General features: G+C 41.1%; 1 protein-coding gene across 10 annotated transcripts in view; it reads right to left on the bottom strand.

Moving 5' to 3' along the window:
- Positions 1–25,826, bottom strand: part of LOC127625826 (pleckstrin homology domain-containing family A member 6-like) — a 134,714-nt gene that overhangs the window by 48,235 nt on the left and 60,653 nt on the right. For 7 of the 10 annotated variants that reach the window (XM_052101211.1, XM_052101212.1, XM_052101217.1 and 4 more), the window contains exons 1-5: positions 14,934–15,014; positions 10,410–10,496; positions 7,304–7,436; positions 6,714–6,818; positions 6,332–6,404 (exon numbers count right to left, since the gene is read on the bottom strand). In XM_052101211.1, the coding sequence (XP_051957171.1) occupies positions 6,332–6,404; positions 6,714–6,818; positions 7,304–7,436; positions 10,410–10,496; positions 14,934–15,007 (472 nt within the window). In that variant the 5' untranslated portion in view covers positions 15,008–15,014. Of the gene's footprint in view, positions 1–6,331; positions 6,405–6,713; positions 6,819–7,303; positions 7,437–10,409; positions 10,497–14,933; positions 15,015–15,104; positions 15,323–25,826 lie in introns of those variants that run through there. The other 3 variants (XM_052101219.1, XM_052101214.1, XM_052101215.1) reach the window with 2 other exon arrangements.

Below are 25,826 nucleotides of genomic sequence, written 5' to 3'. Positions count from 1 at the left end.
GCCGGTTCAGATGAGTGAACCGGCCGGCGCGGAACAAGGTAAGTGCTTTGAGTTTATTCTCAGCACCAGAGCCTCGGGACGCCACAGCGCCTCCCGACGCCGCGTTACCTGTTCCGCACCGCTGCGAAGCCCCGCCGGGTACGTCCAAAATACTCGTCCCCTTGGTGCCCCTAGCACGGAGCTTAGAGGCATGGCTTTCACTGCCCAGCTCGTCACGGTGGCTGCACCGGACCATCCGACTCGGTTACGCAATTCAGTTTGCCAGGTCTCCGCCCCTCTTCGTGGGCATTCGTTCCTCCGCAGTGCACGGCGAACATGCCCACTCCCTGCACGAGGAAATGGGCTCCCTTCTAATCAAGGACGCGATAGAGCCTGTCCCTCCGACCGAAACGAAGAAGGGTTTCTACAGCCCTTACTTTGTTGTACCCAAGAAAGGCGGCGGCATACGACCGATCTTGGACCTGCGAGTTTTCAATCGGACCTTGTCCAAACTCCCATTCAAAATGCTTACCCAGAAACAAATTCTATCTGGCGTCCGGCATCTAGATTGGTTCGCAGCGGTAGACCTGAAGGATGCGTACTTCCACGTCTCAATTCGCCCTCGACATCGACCCTTTCTACGGTTCGCGTTCGACGGCCAGGCGTATCAGTACAAGGTCCTCCCCTTCGGCCTGTCTCTGTCCCTCGCGTCTTCACGAAGGTCGCAGAGGCGGCTCTTGCCCCGCTCACGAGGAGCGGGCATACGCATACTCAATTACCTCGACGATTGGCTCATTTTGGCCTCCTCGCAGGAATTACTATGCGCACACAGAGACCAGGTGCTCGAGCACCTCGGCCGTTTAGGGTTTCAGGTCAACTGGGAAAAGAGCAAGCTCACCCCGGTCCAGAGCATCTCTTTTCTCGGTTTGGAGTTAGACTCAGTCTCAATGACAGCACGTCTCTCCAACGAGCGTGCTCAGTCAGTGCTGGAATGCCTCGCTTCTTTCGAACCAGGCACCGTGGTCCCTTTGAAACATTTCCAACGGCTCCTGGGGCATATGGCATCCTCCACGGCGGCCGCGCCACTGGGGTTGATGCATATGAGACCACTTCAGCATTGGCTCCAGACTCGAGTCCCGAGACGAGCATGGCACCACAGCACGCACGGCGTGGAAGTTACCCCCGCCTGCCGTCAAACCTTCAAACCCTGGACAGACCTCTGCTTTCTACGGGCAGGAGTACCCTTGCAGCAGGTGTCCCGTCGCGTTCTGGTTACAAGAAGGAAGGACCTTCTTTCTCAGGGACGGGGCATGCTCTTGCATCCGCATCTAGACCTCTGGAATCTCCACGTCTGGTCCCTGGACGGGACGTGGAGGATCTAGCCGGCCTACCTTCAGCCGTCATAGACACTATTAACCAAGCCAGAGCCCCTTCGACCAGGCATCTTTACGCCCTGAAGTGGCGTCTGTTCGCGGACTGGTGTTCTTCCCGAGCCGAAGACCCACAGAAGTGCGCAGTTAGGTCAGTGCTCGTGTTTCTTCAGGAGAGGCTGGAGAGGAGGCTGTCCCCCCTCCACCCTCAAGGTGTATGTTGCCGCTATCGCGGCCCACCATGACACGGTAGACGGCAAGTCTCTTGGTAAGCACGACTTAATCGTCAGGTTCCTAAAAGGTGCCCGGAGGATGACTCCCTCCCGGCCTAACCTGTTTCCCTCCTGGGATCTCTCGGTCGTCCTTATGGGACTCCGGAGACCCCCCTTCGAGCCGCTTGACTCAGTTGGACTCAGGGCCCTCTCGCTCAAGACCGCCCTGCTGATTGCGCTCGCTTCCATCAAGAGGGTCGGGGACCTGCATGCGTTCTCTGTTAGCGACGCTTGCCTGGAGTTCGGTCCGGCGGACACTTTCGTGATCCTAAGACCGCGACCGGGCTACGTGCCCAAGGTTCCTACCACACCCTTCAGGGATCAGGTGGTGAACCTGCAAGCGCTGCCCCTGGAGGAGGCAGACCCAGCCCTTTCACTGCTGTGTCCAGTACGTGCCTTACGTATTTACCTGGACCGCACACAGAGCACCAGACGCTCTGAGCAGCTCTTCGTCTGCTTTGGGGGACAGCAGAAAGGGAATGCTGTCTCCAAGCAGAGACACGCCCACTGGGTTGTCGAAGCCATCTCCCTGGCTTATCACACCCAGGCCGTGCCCCCCCTTTGCGGGTCCGAGCCCACTCCACTAGGAGTGTTGCGTCCTCGTGGGCACTGGCTAGGGGCATTGCCCTAGCAGACATCTGTAGAGCAGCGGGCTGGGCAACACCTAACACTTTTGCGAGATTCTACAATCTCTGAGTTGAGTCAGTATCGTCCCGTGTTCTCTCAGGTACCGAGCCCGTAGAACTCGGTGGCACGTCCACGATCTGACCGGGTGAATCGCTTGCACCCAGCGCCCTTCCCCCTAACCAGGGAAACAGTGCACCTTCTTTCCCAGGAGATCCCAGGTTTGGGACACTGGTTGACTCCTCCCTAGCCCTCGTGGGTCGCAGTTCTCGTGGAGGAACTCGCCGACCCAAACCACTGCGGGTACCACTAGCTACCCTGTACTGGTATAGGTGCCCCACAGGTAAGGCCTCCTGTTCGGACTCCCCCTGTGTGTAAAACCACGGTTCTGTCCCCTCACGAGAGTTGACTCCGTGTTTTCCTTAGGCAGTTACAGCTGCCTCGGGTGCCGTGCTGTATGCTTCCCCCCTCTGCGAGGCTGGATCTACCACTGCACTACTGTTCCGCATAAGACCTAAGTATAGGCTATGCGATGTATTTGCCACTCAGAATTTGCCTCCCCTCCCGGGTAGGTGTGGCCTCCGTAGGGTCTTCTCCACCCTAATAAGGGCTAAGACCCCCTTCCCTCAATGCGTGTAAGGGCCCCGGCCGTAGTTGCTCTATGCGAGTAACATAGAGAGAAAAGAGGCCCAGCCAGGCTGGCCCATTCCCATGTTGGCGGCCGTCACCTTGTTCCCCCCTCCAGGGTAACGATAAGGAATCCTGATGGCTTAAATGGGGCATCGGGGAAGGGTACGTGCAGCCTGATACAGTTGGTCGTTCTGCACGTAGGAATACCTGCTCGCTCCTGACACAAGCTGCTCGTACACGGCTCAGCGCATGGCTCTTTTTAAGTGGACCCCTAGTGTCGCTTCTCTGACACAACGTGGAGAGAGCGACAGAAGGGGAACGTCTAGGTTATGTATGTAACCTCCGTTCCCCGATGGAGGGAACGAGACGTTGTGTCTCCCCTGCCACGTCGCTGGGCCGAGCCCCTGTTGTGGCCGGACCATTTCCGGCTCCTCAGAAAAACCCTGAATGAACTCCCGTATTTGCGCCGCTTAAATACCCGTATGTCCGGGGGCGGGACATGCAAATACTGGTTGCCAACTCTCATTGGCCTTTTTTCATAGTTCAGAGGTGAATATCGGCGCTCAAGAGAGACCCCTAGTGTCGCTTCTCTGACACAACGTCTCGTTCCCTCCATCGGGTAACAGAGGTTACATACGTAACCTAGACGTTTTTTCTTTATTTCATTGACAAAAAAATGGTTGAGAACCCCTGGAGTAACAGAACGAGAAAGACCAAAAAAGGGAAAGTTAACAAATGAGGGCATAGATTCATGCTATACAAGCTTGAGAAAAAGATTGCAAGGGGATATTTTAACACTAAGGGACACGTCAGTGAACTAGTGTGTTGCTGTTAGCATGAACCTGACAGCGGCTACACGGAAGGGGGTGGACGCGCAACCTCATGCAAATAGCTGGACATACAACCAGCTGATGCACATCTTCAGCCCCTGCAGGGCAAACTCTTATTTGCCAACATGTCTAGTGCAAGCCCACACATTTTAGAAAGCACACTATCTGCTAATGCACTCTAAATTTAACTATGATAAAGTGGGGCTTGGTTGACAGAGAGGTTTGAAGAGTTCTAGTATCTTTCAAATCCAAAATAGAATGACAGTCCTGTCAAACAAATCACCTTCCTTTGAAATTACTGTATTACTAGGGTTTTATTTCACAGTAACACCGTCTACAACACATTGACCAGATCTCTCTTGATGACCCTACTCTTAACCTTCCCAGAGGGTTTCTTGCTGGCTTAAAAACTCCAGATGGCAGCAGCTGTAGGTCAAATAGCATCAGGTCAGCAGATGTGAACAGTGTAGAGACTGTTAGACCAATATTCAACCTGGTCTGGAATTGGGGAATATTGGGGAATAGAGGAATATTGGGGAACGTCTCTGTTAACACATAACGGGTGCGTGGCAGTTATCACAGCATCCACCTCTATGCCTTTGGATGTTGTTGATTTTCCATGTGTGAGCTGTGACTGACCTTCAAGCCTGGTCTATAGAAGACAGCAAGCAGTCATTTATCCCCATCTCACACATCAGAGATGCCGTTTTTAAAGAGGGTGCAATCAGGGTGTGACAATTCACTTACTAATTCACTACATACTTAAAGGTAAAGTGTGTAGGTTAATGCTGCTTTCATTCAACTCGGAAAGTCCGATTTTCCAACTTCCCACAAGGAAAAATGCAATGAAATGGCACTTGAAGTCAGAATTCCAGCTGGGAAACTTGTGCGGAAATTTTCAACTCGTCGAACTTGACATCCCACAAACATGTTGGCACTCAGGGATATATACAAAGTAAGTGATAAACATTCACTTTTATAAAGTAATATCAATAAATGAGTCAAAGTACCTCATTATATGATATTAAAGCTTGTTTATCAAATGCGTGCAGAAACAGGTGTATAAAACCTGGTATATTATACTCTCTTTCATAATCATACACCTGTAGCACAAATGCTAGCGTTGCAGCATTGTTTATCAGTTGGGTTGCTAGGAGACGTCTCTGGTTACAGTCAAACACCTGCTAAGCTAACAGGAGCATTGCGGATTTGTTTCCTTACACATCATCTTCAGAGCATCTGGCAATGGAATGCCTTTATGGTCGGAGATCGGAGATATCAAGTAGGAATATCCCACATCTGAGTTGAATGGAACGCAGCATAATCTCTGCATCACTAGCGACATCAAACGGCATTGCATAAATAATGACACTTCCCACATCTAACATTGGTCAAAAAAACAGATTGTCTGGCGCCAAGCTCACATAATTTGTTGAGCCAATGTTGATGTGTTGGACTGGTCAATATGCTCAAACAAACAGAGCAATGTTTTGATAGCAACACTGAGCCACAGTGTTCACAATTTTTGGGGAAATAAACCAAAAAATGTCTTACTTAGACAGTAGTTGTCTTTGCACATTAAACTAGCTTAATTTTAATAACTTAAAAAAATTATAAATAAAATAATAATATATATATATATATATATATATATATATATATATATATATATATATATATATATATATATATATATATACTTTCAACATTCAGCGCTAATATTCTCAAACTCACCGGCATTCACTTGCGATGTTTTTATGCCAGCATTTAAAATACTCATAGGTCTCAATTTATTCCCTCTTCAGCTAAGCATCATCAATTAATTTGCAATATGGGAAACTAGCAGAATTTACAGTATATGCACATTTAAATGTCATGCAATAACATGTAATTAGCCTAAAGCAAATCAAATGTAATTACTGCCGTCTTATGCATGTCTCAGTTAGAAGGCAGGCCACATGTTGGATCCTTCATGTTTATGTTAAACTCCAAGCACTACCTTAACAGCCTCTCATGAGAAATGATAGACAGGACGAAACAAAAATATGTCCAAACATGTCTTTTGAGCTCAGAACATAAACAAACTACTGTTGGGCAATTTAACCCTTACAAAAAAAAAATGTGGCAGTACCATGGTACAGTGATAATATCAGATGGTAATACTTAAATATATACCATGGTATTAAATGGATTACCATGCTAATAAGCCATGCTATTTACATTGCACTCCAAGTTACTTTAAAGAATGCCATGGATTTACTATACATGTCCTAATGCCATGTCACGTTTTCTTAGTGAAGAAACATAGATGTTACTATTTCCAAAGGCCATGAGAAGGAAAACAGGTCTATTTACAAATGTTCTCATGGTAAACTGTCATCATAGCTTTGTTCGCTGTTGGCAGCACACCATCTGCATGCATTCTATAGTATTTTTGGTAAAACAATGCCAAGGGATAAATTCAAATGCATGTTTAATAGGACAGACTGCTTTTGAAAAACTACAGTCAAATCATACAACTTGAGCGGTGGGTAACTTATTAGAGTGTTCAGTTTAAGCAAATCTACAAAAGCCTGTACTTATGCATAAATCAGCATTTACATACACAACCTCTATTTGAACCTACCTTTGTAATAGAAGAGGCATTTATCTGTCAACACGAACCAGCGCTTGTTCCACTGTTTCACACCACTGCTTGCCTACACCATAGAAAACAAGACAAGAGAAAAATAAATCCATTGCACCTACTCATAAAGGGATAGTGCCCCCAAAAATAGTTTTTCCAAAAGGTTCCAAACCTATAAAAATGTATTTCCTCTATGAATGACAAAAAAACAAAAAGAAAGTCATATGGTTTTGAGTAAACGATGACAGAAATGTTATTTTTGTGTGAACTATCCCCAGTGTCTATATAAGTGTCCAGATATTAATAGATTCTAGAGTTATGGCTTTAGACTGTGCGAGTATGTGTGTGTGTGTGTGTGTGTGTGTGTGATGAGTAACAGTACCTGTTTGTGGAGCCAGCCCTGCCGGCTCACCTCAGCATTGGGGTTGCGCCGCATGGAGTTGGAACGCTTCCCAAACGTGGCTGCTCTCTTAGGCGTGCGCATACCCTGTTGGGGAGAGTCACGAAGGAGTGTTTACATGATAACACCAATGGTAAAAACACATATTCTGGGTAATAAATGACAGTGAGAATGAATCACAGTGCAAAGACATCCATTATAGCTAGTCAACAAGACTGTGGAACGTTTAAGTAGCAAACTTAAAGGTGAAGTGTGTAATTTTTGCAGCACTAGCATCCCTAAATGCCATTGGTTGAGCCAATGTTTATTTGTCGAGCCAGGTGAGATGATCAAACAAACAGAGCAATGTTTTGATAGTGCTGCAGAGCCATAACGAGGCTTACTTGTCTGGATAAGAAAAAGCATTTAAAAAAAATGACATCACCTTTAAATAAATATGTATGTACCTTACAAAACTATTTTACTTTTTTTAAACAGAGTATTTAAAATTTTCATAACAAAAGTATCCAATGCCTCTTTCTCTCTCTTGCAGGGCTGGATACTAGTTCATGCCATACAGCAACTATACTGACCCGTGTGTGGTTCTGGCCATCCGGAGGCATCTCAGAAACCATGCTGAGATTGTTGGCATTGCTGTTTGCTTCGTTGGCTTTGCTCATGTGCCCCCTGCCACCCGCTTTGCCGTTCATTTCCGAATCGGCGCTCCTGTGAACACACACACATAGCCAGTGAGCCATCCCTGCTTCCAACACCATAACACAAACTTCTTTTCACTCTGCACCAATGAGTAGAAATAATTTTCAAACCAATACACTGAGCAACTGAGCTAAGGGAAAACCTAAGGGATTATGGGGAAAAAGCACACAGGAAGTAGCTATTTTTATTCCCAACTGGAACAGGCGCAAGGCCGCACCCCTGAGGTTGCAGTTTAAAAACAGGCGATGGTTCACAAAGAATATGATTGGAGTTGCGAATGAGAGAGAAAATGAGAGACAGTTTTTGGTTGATGCAGGCCTACAGTCCTGGGTCAATTGTATCGATCTCCTTACTGGGCAGCCCAGGTCATCTCCAACAACTTTCGATCCACTGACCAGCAAGACAGATGAATTTACAACTAATTCCCTGAGGACTAAAGCTCCAGCATTCACTGTAGGGAATGCAACCCTCCGCAGTCATAGTTTATAGGCATACATAAGTCATTAACAGTCTCTCCAGAGCAAAAAAACATAACACTAACACATTTGGCACAAAGTATGCACACTCAGATCAGAAGAGGTAACTACAAATGCTCAATCATTAGTGCTCTGTGTGAACACACAAATGAAAATAACAATTATCACTTTAGAACATTATACTCACACAAAGAACATATTTACACTAATTATGTAGGCTTTATTTAACCAGGGATGCAAACAGAGATCTATGTTCCACTGGCTTCCTGTGTTGTTGCAGGAAATTAATACAACCCTTTAAGGATTGCTGCTTTAATGGCATCAGACCTTATTAATGTGCTATTGGCTCTCGATTCAATATTGTATTGATCCTATGGAGAGCAGGATTCTTGGGAGAGGTAAGTGCATTATCTTTTTATAGGGGGAATCAAGAAAACCCTGAAAGGTTTATCCTCCACCTATAGGATATCTGATTCAGTCCAAGTCTAATTAATAAAACGCTCTCAAAAGGAATAAACAGCACCATAAATGTAGATCATATGACTTGTGCACTATATTTTAAATTTTCTGAAGTGTGGAAGTATATTAATGACAAATGTTTGGAAACCAAAAAGCACACTGAATTGCGCTAATCGAAGGTTAAACACATAATGCAAGCACTGTTAATGAAATGCGTTTAATTTTCAATTAGTGCAATTTAGAATACTTTTTAAAAAGACATTTGTCATTGAAATACTTCCATAAAAGAGCCATATGATAGCTTTGAAAGAGGAACTAATTGAATTTTCACTGACTATTGCCCCCATAGCTTTCAAATGTAATTTGTGCTTCTGCGTTTTCAAACTTGGCATGTTGTGATGGGTTAAGAGACATGAGGGTACTAATGGCAGTTGCCGTCACTGATGTCATATCTGGTGTAATACGCCTTGACATGTTAAATTTGAATATGCTCAAACACAAATTAGATTTTACGCTGGAGGAGATTTTTAGAGATTAAACATTTAAACTTCAGTCCTTACACAAAGCAGATTGTACTGCTCTGGAAACTTGAAATATAGTGTGCAAGTTGAATTAACTCTTTTTGGTAATTTTAAATTGCTTACAGCTCCTGGTCACTGTATGCTTCATTGTATGGGAAAAAGGCATCTACTTTTCTGTTTCAAAAATCTAGAAAGTCATACGGGTTTGGAATTACATCAGATTGAGTAAATGACATAATTTTGACCAAATGTTATTTTTTATTCTTCTTCTTCTGTGAACTATTCTTCTTCTTTTGTGAACTATTCCTTAAGCTCTAAATGCGTTTTTAAACATTTTCTGTTTCTGTGGCATACCCAAAATTAAAAGCTTATAACTTGACAAAAATCCTCGCTCTGAAAACTGCTTTTGTTTTATTCCCAATCACGTCAAATGTAACAAAAATGTGTTGCTATGACAAACCAATCAAAAGTTACAGCATTACAAATATAATCTAAAAATGTCTTCATGAGTCCAAAAGCCTCTACAAACAAATAAAACATAATAGTTGCACATAATAACTAATTACACATGCAAGCACAACAATGACTAAAGGTTTGCATAACATGCAGATGTGATTTTAGTAATGATATTTCACAGAATGAGTGCCTTTTGACCGAATGAGTCTGCATCATTGAGTCTGTGTTATTTACTTAGCGCCATCTCCTGGTGGCCATATGTAACATTGTGCTTCGTGTGGAATATCTAATGATCTATGCATCCGATTATATTGTGTGTGGGCTCATTTGAAAGATAATCACCTGCACTAATAATATGTGATATTTTATGTTCTGTTTATTTTTCATAAATAAAGCATATAAGCAACACCAAAATAATTGTCCAAGACAAATACTTAGCTATTACTCACAAAAGTTTTGTCTGTGAGTAAAAAAATAGGCTGGTTTTATTCAACTCTTTGAGAGCTTTCTAACAACATATGGAGTTTAATATTTTTACTGATTGCAATAATATGAGCAGTGCAATTTTTATTATAATAAATTATTAAAACAGAGCACTTCTGATTTGTCTGCAAATTTCAAAGCACTTGTTCAGTTTTGAGCATAATGCCTGCATACATTGGAAAGTAGAGACTTCTAAGCTTTCAAACGAGACTGTAATATTTTGACAATTTTCAAAATGTCAAAGCTTAAAGTTTTAAACATACTTTTGGATTATTCTTTTCTCAAGTACTGTTAAATAAACTAGTAGAAATCACCCCTTTCAACTAAATGTAAACAGTACACCTGTCGTCCCCTTTTTTAAGCACAACCCCCGAAAATGCCATACCCATACTTTAATGGTAACAATTCATGTACCATAACTGTTTTGCAAGAAGACAATTGGGAGTGTGTTATCTAAGTGTCAAAAATAATTAAGTGTGTCCAATATGTATGGGATGCTTCTCACAATATTTTTTATGACGCTATAACCCCAACATCTTGCAGATTCAACAAAGACAGCATAAAAATAGCAGAAGAAGAAAACTCACAGCAAGGCTTTCTGGATCTGTCCGTTCTCTTCCAGGTGGGTCTGGATCACTTGCTGAAATCCAGCTGTTCCGTTAGGGTCATTTTGACTGAAAAGACAAAGAAATACTGAACTTTAGAGTTCAGGCCGATTAACAAACACATTGTTTTAACCCTTCACAAAGTATTTCTGGTAGAATCATAGTCAAAAGTAACTGGACTTAGTTTTACATTTGTTAAAGATGTTCCGCAACTTGTTTGAGTGGCTTCAAGCCAGTACCACAGCAGGCACAGCCCTGCTTTATTAATAATTCAACATTACAACATCTGGTCCAATCAATACACAACCACTTTCTTTGTAAGTCCATGTTAGACAACTATTGTGGAAATGAATGTCTGTCAGCGCTTGTGGCAGATCGTGTTAAGTGTGTAAGAGTTTGAGCTCACAATTAGAATATTTGCATTAAACTAGAACAGTTTTAGATGAATAGCATGTTTGAGTTAATACAAACATGTTGTAATCAGTCTACATTCAGAATTGACATGTCTTTTGTTTTTTTAAAAATAAATACATTTGCCCTCAGCTTGTGTGTACACCCTGTGGATGTACATTTGTAACTCTTCTTTTGGGTGTATATCCTACAAGTGTTTTCATTGCTGTGCTGGCTATTCATTTCACAACAGTTGAAGAGCAAGCAAATACATTTTCCCTGTTTTCTGTAGGGGGTTCATTAACCTGTATCTCTCAGAGACATCAAAACAAAACTATCATTTAGCTGAGATCCATTAGATGAGTGATGCTACAGTCAGAATGAAGTAATGTTTAGACCAGGGGTTTTCAAACATGGGTCTGGGATTCCCCGGGAGACCCACCAGAGTGTGCTAGGTGGTCCGTGGAAAATTTCAGCAAAAAAAACTGACATTATTACTGTTTCATTCCACTTTCAATATTTGACAATTACAAATATTTCTACTGTATTGAAAATGTTCTTCTTCAGGTTTAAACACGTTACATTACTCTAAGAGTGTGTAGACCCCATGTGTTGTGTTGTCGGGCAGTTTCCATTTCCATTTATGCATTTAGCAGACGCTTTTCAATTGATTAGCTACCATAATCGATGTTTATGAGCCGCCATACATCTTTTGCCTCTATATAGGTTTACAGGTTACACTCAAGCGAGCGAGTAATTACAACTTAATGCATAGTAGATGTCGACCAATATATCGGCTTTGCCAATTAATCGGCACTGATAACAGATTTATTGGCAAAAATCCACACTGATTGTTTTTCCCCCTTGCGTCCTGTGCTGGAGTGGCTGTGAAGGGTCCACTGTCGTTATACAGTATGTGAGTGGCCTCTAGAGGTGAAATAAAAACTTCACTTCACTGATGAGTTGTGGTGTTTGTTTTGACACGTGAAACTACACTCTGAATGGAGCAGAACACCTCAGATGCGGATTTAAAACATCAACAATGAAAAGGTAAGTACACAGTACACATTGTCATATCATTATAAAGTAATTCATTTTTTGACTAGATGCTGCATTAGAAGAGAACAGCAGTATGTTTGTCGAAAAGGCTGAGAAGATGTGAATATTAAAGCTAACCTCAAGCGGTTAGAACAGTGACAAAAATACGCGCAAGTCATATCCAAATGTTTAAATGTCACGATTGTTACCATCTATTACCACCTATTTGGATTAGTTTAGATCCAGCTGGTCACGTTTATGTATTTGTCAGCCAGCTAAATTTAAAGCTAGTGATGTAAGAAAGCAAATTAATATCTTCATGCAGCCGAGACAAACGTATAAACAAATCAGAAATGCATCTAATTTCAATTAAATGTTTTTATCCTCACGATGACTTCAGATTGATAAAATTCTTGTGCTAAAAAAGGCTAGAAACAGCACAACATATACAGTTTAACAGAAAGCAGGTGTCTCAATATGCTTTTAAAGTTACTTATAATTAGACACATCATCTAAATAACAGCACTTCTACCTAAGACGCTGAATAAACAAAAACAAAGGGAAACAAAGACGTTCATCTAGCGCACATTTACATAGAAAAACAAATGGATGGTTACAAAAGCGTTCGGTTTGAACAGCCCCTTACAGTTGGTGGAGGTCTTTGTCTATTGCGGCTTGCTCTCTTATAAGCATTTCTCAGATTAAGCAATCTGAGTTGTTTAAATGCTTTGTCAGGAAAGATGTTCAACTTGGAAACATGTGTCTCAAGATCCTCATGTTAGGTTCCAGTCTGTTGTGTTCCATCTGACTGAACAGCCCCTGGCCATAGTCTGAGCCGCTTCACCACAGAGTTCAACCGAATACCACTGCTATCTGTGACTATTGCTACTCTACATACAACTGTGCTGAATAAAGTGAATAAAGCTTGAGTCTGGAGTAGTACTAATCAGTGCAATTTAACACCATATGAACTGTCTATTGAAGCGTTTTCCCCCCTCCTTTTACTTTTGAAATTTGAGAATATGGACCGACTAAAATTTTTATTCATTTACTTTTATGCACATTAGTTGAAAATGAAATGCTCTTTTTTAACAGCCAGGATAGGAATGTTCTATGCAATAATATAACTGTGCTGAATGGTTTATGTATTTATTGCACCCTCCTGTGGACTAAGGAAACAACGGCAATTTAAAAATCAGCTCACCTCAAAATTTGAATATTTGTTAATATATATATATATATATATGTGTGTGTGTGTGTGTGTGTGTGTGTGTGTGAATATTTGTGCGTTTATTTAATTAAAAAAGTACAATACACAATTTTACTTTGGTGTTATTTTTTCATTCATTTTCAATTTTAAAATCGATTAATCGGTTTTCGGCAGGTATTGCCCAACTAAGTTATTGGTATCAGTAAAATCCATTGTCGGTCGACATATAGTGCATAATATTTGACCAAGTTTTTATGATATTTTGACTGTATTACAATGAAAATATAAAAGGCAATTATTTAATTTTGCAAGCAACATGTTGTCTTTATAATATTACACTTAATATTTTTCTCAAAGTATAAATCTGTTTATACTGATTATAAGAGCAATTCTGATTACTCACATGGTAAGGGAAAGGAAAACAATAAATGTTTTGTATGAATTAATTGCTATGCCTTTAAAACATGTAGCCAGCTTCCATATATTTAAATCAGACATGATTACATTTAAACTTATTTACATTTATTCATTAGCAGATGCTTTTATCCAAATCAAATTACAAATGAGGAATACAGCCCCTCTTTTTGAGCAGTACTAAACTAACATGATCCAAGTACCTTTAAAACACTTTTCACACTATGCATAAAGCAAGAGTTCACCTACAAATTTAAATTATGAACAGACTGAAACAGGATCTCAAATGCAATTTGGCCATATTAGATGTATTGATATCAATGAGCCCGTTTACATGCATACTAATACACTGATTACTCTCTAAAATCACCTTTTGAAATGTGCTCACATTGGAGTTGATGCAAAAATGTCTGTTAGGGGTGTCAGTAATTTGGCTGAATGAGGTTGATTTCAAGATACGTGAACTTTTGGAAGCAACATGTTGATTTCCAGAGTGATCATGTTGTGAACACTGGTGTACAAGTCGCATGCTGTATTTGACCAGTCAATGTTACTGACCTGGGAAATATGCAAATAAGAACATTAACCAACAATTTACAAATGTACAGTTTGAAATCTGCAAACTTCATTACCCAGGATATTACTTATTAACGCAGGTAAAGTTTGAACAGCATGAAACATAGAACAAAATACCATAGATTTTTGTTGGGGTTAATAATGGGTCCATTTCTTGTTTTTTAAATGAGAGCCCATTTGACAACTTTAAATTCATTTTGACAGTTCATTTGACAGTTATTTTGAACTGCGCCTAGTAGCCAGATCTTTGGGCTTTTGAAGTGCAGGCCATCATGCAAAATTCTTGGCATCAACCACTTAAAGATAACACAAGCAGAACTCAGAGCCTGTTCCGTCTCAGTATACAGACACACAACATGCACACATCTCAACCAGATTGAGAACTAGCAACGCAAGCCAAGAATACACTCATGCTGAAGGCATCTACCTCTTGACACCAAAGTTACACAAACCTGAACTCAGTGCTCCATATAACACCAGAGGACAAACATAAAGACAAATCTAGAACAACAACCTAGCCACTGAAATCAGGTTGAGGTGCGTGTGCGCACGTGTACACGCTCCGATGTGGTTCTTTAGAGACTTGCAACTGAGCTTGCTCGCTTCAGTGTAACCTATAAACCTATATAGAGGTAAAAACGTATTGCGGCTCATTAACATCCATTATGATTGCTAATCAATTGAAAAGCGTCTGCTAAATGCATAAATGGAAATGGAAACATTCCGAAAACACAACACGTGGGGTCTAACAAACTGAGACACCACGCTATACTGTATGTCGCTGCCAACACTGGGAATGACATTCAAATCCACAACAGAGGTGGCAACATAAACAGTGACAACAAGACACACAAATTAACCTCAGAGATAAAATCTACCATGCCATTTCCAGAAGAAACCCAGATGTCTCCTTCCAACACTGCATTGCAGTCCTGCCTGACCTCCAGCTCATAGTTTCCCTTCACACTGCTGCAACTCTCTCCCTTTCTGACAGCTCTGACGCTATAAACTTCCCCCTTCCCTCGCTCCCAACATCCTGCCTTACCTACCTGACTCGCCGGTCCGCGCGGAACTTCAGCATTTTCCCCCAAATCAATCATATAAGTGATGAGGTGAGGCCAGGTGGAGAAAGAGACAGAGTAAAAGGGAGACAACAGCAGGTTTGAAATGCCAGAGAGCAGAGAGCCTTTATTGCTGGAGCTGTAGAGTGTTGGATACAATAATTGCTGTCCTCCTTTCTCTCCTTGAGCATGTGTGCTGTTGCCAGCCAGCTTCACGCTCTCTCTCTTTCTCTCTCGCTGTCCCTTGCTCAACCTCTATATCTCATTCTGGCTCTCTTGCCATCTAGATCTGCTCGGCTCAGCTTATTTGGTTACTGGTTTCGTCCGAATCTCTCTCCTGCTCACACATGGGGTATCCTATCAGAGATCAGATTGAGATGTAGATGCTACCCCCCAAGCCTCACAAAGTAGAAGTCATGACCAGAACTCCCCCGTGACACCCATGACAGCCATAGCCCTATCAAGGCAAAAACAATAGGTCTTACCCAGGTTATCCAGGTGGATGTTCTCTGTGTTCACCCTTTCCTGAACCTTTCCCAGAGATACACACTCATCAACCACACACGAAAATAATTAGATCTATATCTCATGCGGAGACAAGCTCAGCATTAAAACCATTAAGCCAGGGCCCAGGCATGGACAGGCATATTAAAATGTCCCATTATAATGTATATTCATGTCAGATAGACTTTAATCATGTATACAGATACAAAACGGATTAAAATATTAGGGGTGCACTTAATCTGCTGACACCGATAGTTTGGTGGTTCTGCTATTTTATGCTACATTGTTTCAAATCACTAACAATTAACTACACAACTACGAAAGAAACTCAAATAATAATTTATTCTCAATGTCTCTATATGTCTTCAAAGTTTCAGACTAACTGGTCTCAGTTATATACAAAACACTGAAACAAAAATCACATTATTAAAGTGAAAATGAAAATTACCTAATGATTTACTCACTCTCATGCCATACCAGATGACTTATGATTTTCTTTCTTCTGCTGAACACAAATAAAAATATTTAGAAGAATATCTCATCTCTGTAGGTCCTCATAATGCAATTGAATGGGTACCAACATTTTGAAAAATCTAAATCAAAAATACTCCAGTGGTTAAATCTATATCTTCAGAAATTATATGATACAGGTAGATGTGGGAGAGAAACAGATCATCATCCTTTTTTACTCTAAATTCTCCTCCCAGCCCAGTTGGTGGCAATATGAACAAATAATGCGAATCGGCAAAAACAAAAGAAGACGAATGTGAAAGTAAAAGTGAAATTGGAGATTGATAGTAAAAAATACTTTTTTTCACTGTTTCTCACCCACACCAATCATACCGTTTCTGAAGATACAGCTTTAACCACTGGAGTCGTATGGTCGTATTACTTTTGTGCTGACTTTATGTCCTTTTGGAGCTTTACAATTTTCACTTGCATTGTAAGGAACTACAGAACTAAAATACTCATCCAAAAATATTTATTTGTGTACAGAAGGAAGAAAGTTATACACCTCTGGGATGGCATGAGGGTGAGTAAATCATGAGAGAATTTTAAATTTTGAGTGAACTATCCTTTTTGAGTAACTACTCACATTAACTGAATTCTGAATAGTCTCTTGTTAAGCTCAATTTAAATTTGTAAGATTTAAAGGGCAAGCACCACTCTTAATTTCTTTAGAAAAAGGCAAAAATCTAGGTTTGTCTTGAATTGAATTACTAATAACCAATTGCATCCACACAGGTCTGTAAAATTATTCAGAGTCATCTGCTGAGATTAGTTTTAAGCTTTACCCCTCTGAGTAAAGTTCTCTATTGGTGGGCTTTCATTATAGAAACAGTCTCACCAGATGGTCCCTGTACTTCGTACCCCACTGTGAGTGGATATAACAAGGACACACACAAACACAAGACAGCAGCTTACCTGCCCCTCTGTGGGGATTAACTATACCGCCTTCCCACCCACCCACCAGTGTCAACAGCACCCTGTATTTTAAATCTACATCTTCATTTTTTTGCTGTATTTAAACTTCAAGTGATAGTTCACCCAAAATGAAAATTCTGATTTCATTTACTCACCATCATGCATTAAAAACATGCATGACTTTCTTTCTTCCATGAAACACAAAAGGAAATGTAACCCTCAGTCACCATTAACTTTCATTGTGAGGAAAAAACAGCATAATCACCTCTCTTCGAAATTTCTCCTCATGTTCAATGGAAGAAAAAAATGAAGGTGAGAAATGGCGATGGGATTGTACATTTTGGGTGAACTATCCCTGTAACCATACAATCATAACCATGAGTAATTCATATTTGAAATTAACTCTTGAATATATAAACTATCAAATTTGTCATGTCATTTTTGCATCCAGATTGCAGATTCTGCTAAACCATGTGCCGTGTTGAAAGAGCTCAGCATTCGTTTATCCATCCATAAACCCTGAATATAAAGAGAAAGCATTCATTCAACATTAAGGCACAGAGCTGGTATGGAATGTACCATACAAGACTGTAATGTGTCTGGTTTTGCTGTACAAGACGACACGTGGCATGCTGTTAGCTACCGAGCCTAAACAGCATATCCATTTGCTAACAATTTACCTGCTGTGCCTGTGCTATTAAAACTGTCCTTCAGTGCTGCGCTTAGTTGTGAGCTACACACTCAATATAAAATCGTCCTTGTGGTGAGAGAGTGAAGGTCAGCCAGAGTAGGTTTGTCATCTGCGCTTGTAGGACCAAAATGATTCGTATCAGTGCTGTCTCCAAGAACAGCGCCCACTCAAAGATCATCTGGGAAAGCCACAGAAAACATGTGATTTAAGTATTGTGCGGGGGTGGAATTATGATTACGATTATGATGTCTACTCATTTAGATAGTCAGGATGGAAATATAACATTATATTGCTTTTGATTTTATAAATCATGAGTCATAACAGAATCTTCACCATCAAAACCTGAATTTGAAAATGTAATAGATAGCAAAAGCAGTGGTTTTCAATTGGTTTCGGTTCAGGACCCAGATATTACACTGAATATCAAATGGCGGCCTGACCCAGTACCAAAATTGTTTGTCATACAAAATTGACAAAAAAAGTCCTTAAAATCAAACATGATTTTATAATACCATGAAACAGTAGTTTGACTTTTCTTTAGGTAAACTCCCAATGCTTCGCTTACTGAAATTCAAAACTCTGCCCCCAGTGGCTAAAGCGGTAAGTGTTGTTAAGCATTTGGGCAAGTGTGAGCTCCATTTTCTGGATGAAATGTCCATGGAGGGTCGCCAAAACCGAGTTGTGAAGCGAGTTGTTTTCAACTGTGCAGGCTGTGATACTTTGAAGAGGAATACATATTTTATAAATTGTACCCCCAACCTAAACCCCAAGCCTAAACCGAACCATCAGTGGAGTAAAAATGCAATGTTAAGAGAGAAAATGCAACCTCCACATCGCACTTGTCACAGATTATGCGAAAGCAATTACTTCCTGTTTTCAATGTGGGATTCAAACCTGGTTAAACATGCTGGAGCCGATGCAAAAATGTCTGATTATAGGACATGCCGCTTGTCAGTGAGTCGGCATAATATGGCCAATCCTAAAGTACTGGAACTCTCTGAAACACCATGCTGACTTCGTGTGTGATCATTTTCTGACAATAGGAAAAATTTACAATTTTGTTAATGCCTAAACAACAGGAGCAAGTGTGATTTTCCAGCCTAACACGTGGAAAAAACTCTCTAGGAGTGTTGATGTTTTAAAGGCACAGGGTGGTCAAACCAAAAATTAATTTAGATTTTTTTTTTTTTTTTTTTTTAGGGCAGTAAAACTTCTCATTTATATGAAGTTAGTTGATAAATAAAAATTATTCATTGCATTATTTTTGAAAACATCCTCACTATAAAACATCACAGATGTTACGGCATGATGTCAGGGTTAGCATGCTCCTGTACATGAAACCATCCTGTTTAAACTGCTACAGTTTGCTACATACACAGGAATGAGATGTGTGGCACAGCAGTCGTAAGCTTTTCATCTCCCCTGTCATAGCACCAGACAGGTCTGAAAAAGCATATCTACATCAGAAAGGACTAGAGAGTTGGAGAATTGTCTCACAGACCCCCATTAACCCCAATGGACCAAATCTGCACCACACATTTCAAGCAATAAATATTACTTCTTTAAACTAAATAACAAGAAAACTATATGTCTTTTTGGCAGGAAAATACCATTTAAATCTCCCATTGTAAAAATGCATCAGTGTGCCTTAGAGATAGACATTCATTTTATTTACCCAACAGTGCCTATTAAGTATTTATAGATTTTCAATGTAGCCTAATGAAACTTTAGAGAATATCTGAGAAGTGTGGTATCAACATATCAAAATTTCAGCCTCCTTGTTTGCTGGAAATGCTTTTCAAAGTTAAAGATTCGCATTGTGCCTTACAACACACCTGACTGTGAGCACTTTATTAGGAATACTTTGGTCTTAACAAAGTGCCAGAAGTGGTCTTCTGTTGTTGTAGCCCATCCGCCTCGAGGTTCAACATGTTGTGCATTCTGAGATTCTATTTCACTCACTATAATTGTACAGAGCGGTTATCTGAGTTACCGTAGCCTTTCTGTCAGCTCGAACCAATCTGGCTATTATCCATTGACCTCTCTCATCAACAAGGCATTTCTGTCCGCAGATCTGCCGCTCACTGGATGTTTTTTGTTTTTGGCAACATTCTGAGTAAACTCTTATAGGAGACTGCCAAAAAACAAATTAGTGACCGGAAAAATATGTAGAGCAATGTAATAAACTGTTTGCGATAAAAAACATTCTAGTAAAAAAAGTATTTTATCAGAATAAATGGATTGTTTTCGAATGGACGTCAATAGGGAAACAAGCTGTTAGGCACCAGAGGGTTTAGTTCCTGAATCTACCAGCAGGGGACCTAACAGGGACCTGATAACCAGCCAATTACTCCCCCCCTGCTTTGCTACAGTAACCGTGATGTCACATTCACATGATTGGTGCCGTTTTGAGGTTCACATGAAAACTGCTGCAAAATTGGTCTCGTTTAACTCTTAGTTTTGGCGTAAATTATACTTCATCCGAATTGTCATATGAATGCAGCTTTTCACAGGTCCTATTTGGGTTTGTTTTGAACAAAAAACATGGTTAAGAGGTCCTTTCTCCAACACTTGACCATTGACACAGAATCACTTTTGTGTGTGTGTTTGTGGTGTGTGCATAAGTGTAATGGCCCTGGGCATATCACAAAGGTTCTGCCCTATTCCAACCAGAATCCAATGTGAAATAGGAAAATGTGTTAATCGCGTTAAAGAAAATGTAACACTTTAAATGAATTGCAAGCATCAACACATTCATTTCGACAGCTCATTGTTGTAACCAATGGCTTATAACACACTTTTAAGTGGAAAAAAATATAGTACATCACTTATATCAATGTTTGGGTCATCCGGAGTAGCAGTTACGCTGACAAAGGTATTTGTGATGTTATTCTCCAATTTAATAAAAATATGGTAATGAGACAGAATACTATGATGAATCTGATATGTGTATATGTGCCTGTGCATCAGTGTGTGTGTTTTCATTTCTTCTCTCATTGCTATGAGATGATGCAATCACAAGCCTCTCCCCTGACCTCAGCATCACCAAGATGGTGGCGGCATGCAGCATCACAACTGCCACATCACAACGACCACATCCTTACCGCCAGCCCGCCCACTTGCCAGATCATGAGTGAGGAGAGGGGGGTGAAGCGATAAAAGGAAGGTGGGAGATATAAGGGATGAATAATTAGACTTGAGTGCTGCCTCCAATGAACTTGCAGCAGCAGTATCGCACAGCGAACCACAAAGCGATCCGCTGACACGTGTTAATTTGTTGTTTTCTGAAGCTCACAACAGCAACATTTCCGCTGAGTCCATTTCAATGGTAAAGACAGAGCCAGTGTCATCCTGATGTCCATTCGCAGAGAATATGTGCCAGTACATACACACACACACACACACACACACAGATATAATGCATTTGAAATGACTTCACTGTAGTCAAGATGAATCGTGAATGGTGATGGCACAATACTGTACACCAACGTTTAAATAGCTCAATGTCATTTTATATTGTATTTTCTTCTTTAGAGGACATGAGAAAGAGCAAACATGGCATTTCAGACATTTTCCTAGCAGCTGCAATCCTGAGATAGCACACGCATGTTCACTCTCACATGCAATGACTCATCCCACATTGAGGATGTCAGAGGATTCATTAATGAAAGTACCACACACACACACACACACACACACACACACACACACACACACACACACACACACACACACAGAGATCATCCACACAATTTGAGGATGTGTGAGTCTACGCATGCTGACAGAACATATTTCCTTTGCATAATGTTGGAGCCATGTACATGTTTTTTCTGTCATGTATGTTTAAATATCTGATTGTTGCATAAGTATTGAGAGTAATCTGTGTCATTAAATAATTTGTATTATTTATTTTAACGTAAGTTAAGTTCACCCCCTCCCCCAAATAATGACCCCCCTCAAAAAAAAATAATATTCACACATGCTGTTCCAAACCTTTATGATTTTCTTTCATCTTTGGAACACAAATGGAGAAATGTGGGATAATGTTGATGCTGCTCTTTTTTTTCCATAAAACAAAAGTGAATGGGGAATGAGGTCAGTCCTAAACATACAGTACTGCCTAACATCTCTTTGTGTTACATGGAATAAACAAATTCATACAGGTTTGAAACAACATGAGGGTGAGCAAATGATGACAGAATTGACAGTGTGGGTGAGCTCAGAGTGGCTTATTGATTTGCTTTCTGCTGGCTGTCCTCAGGGTGAAGCATCATGGGAAATGATATAGGGAGTTTCCTTCCACCTACCTTCATATTCTTCAAAACTAGAGTTACATTATGAACTGCCAAGAGCTGCCCAGGGCTCCCTGCCTTCAATGAGTGTAATGTCTTAGCAGCAGAGATGGACAGGGACTAAAAAATAGCCTCACTCATAGCGGATAATCTTCCACAATACGTAGCACATTTACATACACCAATGAGACAAAACATTATGACCACACACAGGTGAATAACGTTGATCATCTCCTAAAAAGGCCACATGTCAAGGTCTGGGTAGATTAGATGGTAAGCGAACAATCAGTTCTCAAAGTCAGTGTGTTGAATGCAGGAGAAATGGGCAGGAGTAAAGACCTGAGCAACTTTGAGAAGGGCCAAATCGTTATGGCCAGATGACTGAGTCAAAGCATCTCTGAAATGACAAGGCTTGTGGGGTGCTCCTGGTCAGTAGTGATGAGTACCTACCGATAGTGGTCTGAGGATGGACAAGGTCCGAGGAGGGACAAACCACAAACCGGTGACAGGGTGTTGGGTGGCCAAGGCTCATCGATGTGCGAGGGCAACGAAGGCTATTCCGTGTGGTCCGAATCTACAGAAGGTGTACTGTGGCAGAATTCACAGAAAATTGTAATGATGTGTCACGACACAGTGCATCGCACCCTGCTCCGTATGGGGCTGCGTAGGCGCAGACCGGTTTCATTGCCCATGGGCATGCACTGGGCATGTGAGTGTCGGAACTGGACCTTGGAGCAATGGAAGAAGATCACATGGTCCGATGAGTCCCTGTTTATTTTCCATCACGTGGATGGCCGTGCATATGTTCACAGTTTACCTGGGAAGGTGGTAATTTTAATGTTTTGGCTCATCAGTGTATATCACAAACTATTGCATTATCGGATGAATGGATAGAGCAGACAGACAGATGGACAGGCAGACAGATTTTTGGAATAACTATCCCTTTGAATTAAGATTTTCTGTCACTGTGGCAGTCTGACGATGTTGTAATGTTTCCCCATTTAAGTCTATGCAAATTGCATTTACATTTGTTCCCATAAGTCGAACAGCTCACAGGGAAAAGTCCAGGTGCTCCCTATGGTGACTCAAGCCCAGAATAGAAGAAATGAAAAGAGAAAAAGACAGGGAGAAAGGCAGAAAAAGCAGCAGCTATAAAATAAAAGAGCAGAGTTGGGGAAATATACCTGAGTCTAATTAATGGTGGGGGGGGGGGGTGTTGCAGTAAATATTGATTGATAAGACTCACCCAAATGGATCAATGCACTCTGGTGGAAAAGGGCTGCTGACAGGGCTTTCTCAAAACACTTTCTTCCAAGACTATACCATTGAGTATTGTGCACAGTGTAGCATGAGGTCATACATTAAACTGCTTTTCATTTAACGCAACAGCATTTAATAACTAACTTAAATGCTCAGTTATCCCTGTTGCAATGAGAATGTTTACTGTATGTTGCAAGCATTGAAGTTATGAAATCCTAAAGCTATACAATTCTAAATAAGCTCATCACTAAAACTTCATCACAATAAACTGAATTTATTATTTTGATTTGTTAGTAGTTTCATAAAGCCTGCGACAGACTCATCAAATCATGGAATATTAAGCACGTTCACCCACAGCTGATAAATCACATGCTTAAAACCGGCTTCTGGCCATGAAAACACAAAGCTTACACAATAATACGAAAACCTAATTCACAGGTACTCAGGATTAGTGGTCGACAGATTTATTGCTGAGGCTGATAAATCAGCCGATATTCTGACTTATTTAATTATCGGCATCGGCCAATACATTTTCCTGTTTAGAGGGTGCCGAAAATCACCTGCTTGCAGATGAAGTGACTGAAACATAAACGACCAGTCATGGTTCATTTTGTTGTTACGTGCCATAGCGTTAATAGACCAGTGTGCAACACAGTCTCATTTAAATGGTCCGCATATCAGAGCCTGTCTTATCTAATGATAAAAAGGCAATAATCAATAAAACTTATATTATATACCATCAGCAAATATGTTGATTTCTTGTTTTAACAGATTCACGAACCTCATGAAAATCCAGTGTTTTGTCCCATCGAGCGTTCATCTAATATCTTCCTCTGAAGCGTATATTCTATTAGCCAGAATAAAAACTTCAGGATTAGGATCAAAAGTTCCTTTCATTCACAAATCATAACGTTTTTCCTGTCTGTGTGTGCGTGTGCTACATTGTTTTGACTTGTCCAAGGATATTCACTGCTAGATTTAGTTATTTGTTTACTGTGTGTGAAACTAGCTTTGTTTTTAGTGTGTCTCTAAACAGTGTTTCACTTGTTTTAGAATATTTTTTATTGCTAAAGTTTAGCATTGTTTGTTTACGGTGTACTGAAGTTGCGTTTCTTCCCGCGTTTGTCATCTCGCACGACCCTTAGTTTTGGTTACCCACGTGGCTAGCTTTGTTGTGCTAAGCAGCATTAAGGCGTGTCCAGCTTTTTTCACTTAATGACCTGATAGCAGCATGTATACATTTGATGTGAATGCTGATGCGGAAGCAGCAGCAGAAGTGGCAGCCCTCGTGTAAAGCCCTCCTCGTGTGAAGATCTATTTGTGTAAAGACCAGCAAGTCTACCTGTGCAAGTCCACCATGCAAGGACACCGACAAGGTGCCACTCACCATATCACTTAAGTACCTTTTTTTTTTATTTATTTTAGTATTTCCTTACACAATCCCATATGTCTACTCCATGCATAACATGTGCCCTCAAGCACATCCCTTTTAAACAGACAGTTTACTTGATATAGACGCAGGACACAATGCAACTCACACAACCTACGGCCACTTTGCACACCTGCACCTGCTCCGCTCTCATTTTCAGTTGGACTCTGGAACTGCCAATCAACTGTGAACAAAACTGACTTCATTCCATCCCTCAGCATCCTCGCATTGATAGAAACATGGATCCGTCCCGAGGATACAGCAACACCCTCTGCTCTCTCCAACAACTTCTCCTTCTTTCACAACCCTCAACAATGGGGTTGGGGGACCAGGTTTCTTGAGGAGCTGGATATCTTGTTGTCCTCCTTCCCTTAAGATGGCAGGTCTCTTGACTATGCACTTCAGCAACTCACAGATTTGGCAACCAGCTGGACCTAATTTTTACATGTAACTTTACCAACACAACTATTCATGTTACTCCTTTGGATGCACTCCCATTCATATTAAAACAAACTCCACCTTTGGTCTCCTTTCGCCATAACCTCCGTTCTCTTTTACCCACATGCCTTTTCACTGCAGTCTCTACCTCTCTTCCCACACAAAACATATTTTCCACCCTGGATGTAAACACTGCCACAGGCTCTACTTTACCAACTAGTCTAGACAGCATCTGTCCTCTCTCCACTAGGCCAGCTCGAATGACACCGCCCAGCCCTTGGCTCTCTGATGTTTTTCGTGAAGATCGGACTGACCTCAGGGCAGCTGAGAGGAGATGGCAGAAATCTAAAGATCCAGAAGATCTGGGTAAGTAGCAGTCTATGCTTGCATCTTTTTCAGATAACGTTAAATCTGCAAAAACTTCCTATTAACAGGACAAGATCAACAGCACCACAGACACTCTCAGTGTATTTAGAACATTCAACACACTACTCTGTCCTCCCCCTCCACCGCCGGACACCTCACTTACAGAAGATGTCTTCGACAAATTTTTGACTAATAAGGTTACAGCCATCAGCAATACATTTTCAGCACCACACCTTCTCAAACACCCACCTCCTGTATGCAGCTCTTCTATCTCTATGTTCTCTCCTCTGACTTATACTGAGGTC

The sequence above is a fragment of the Xyrauchen texanus genome, chromosome 32 (assembly GCF_025860055.1).
Source record: "Xyrauchen texanus isolate HMW12.3.18 chromosome 32, RBS_HiC_50CHRs, whole genome shotgun sequence".
Classification (NCBI taxonomy): Eukaryota; Metazoa; Chordata; class Actinopteri; order Cypriniformes; family Catostomidae; genus Xyrauchen; species Xyrauchen texanus.
The sequence above is the reverse complement of the archived record's forward strand: the minus strand, read 5'-3'. Positions and strand labels throughout refer to the sequence as shown.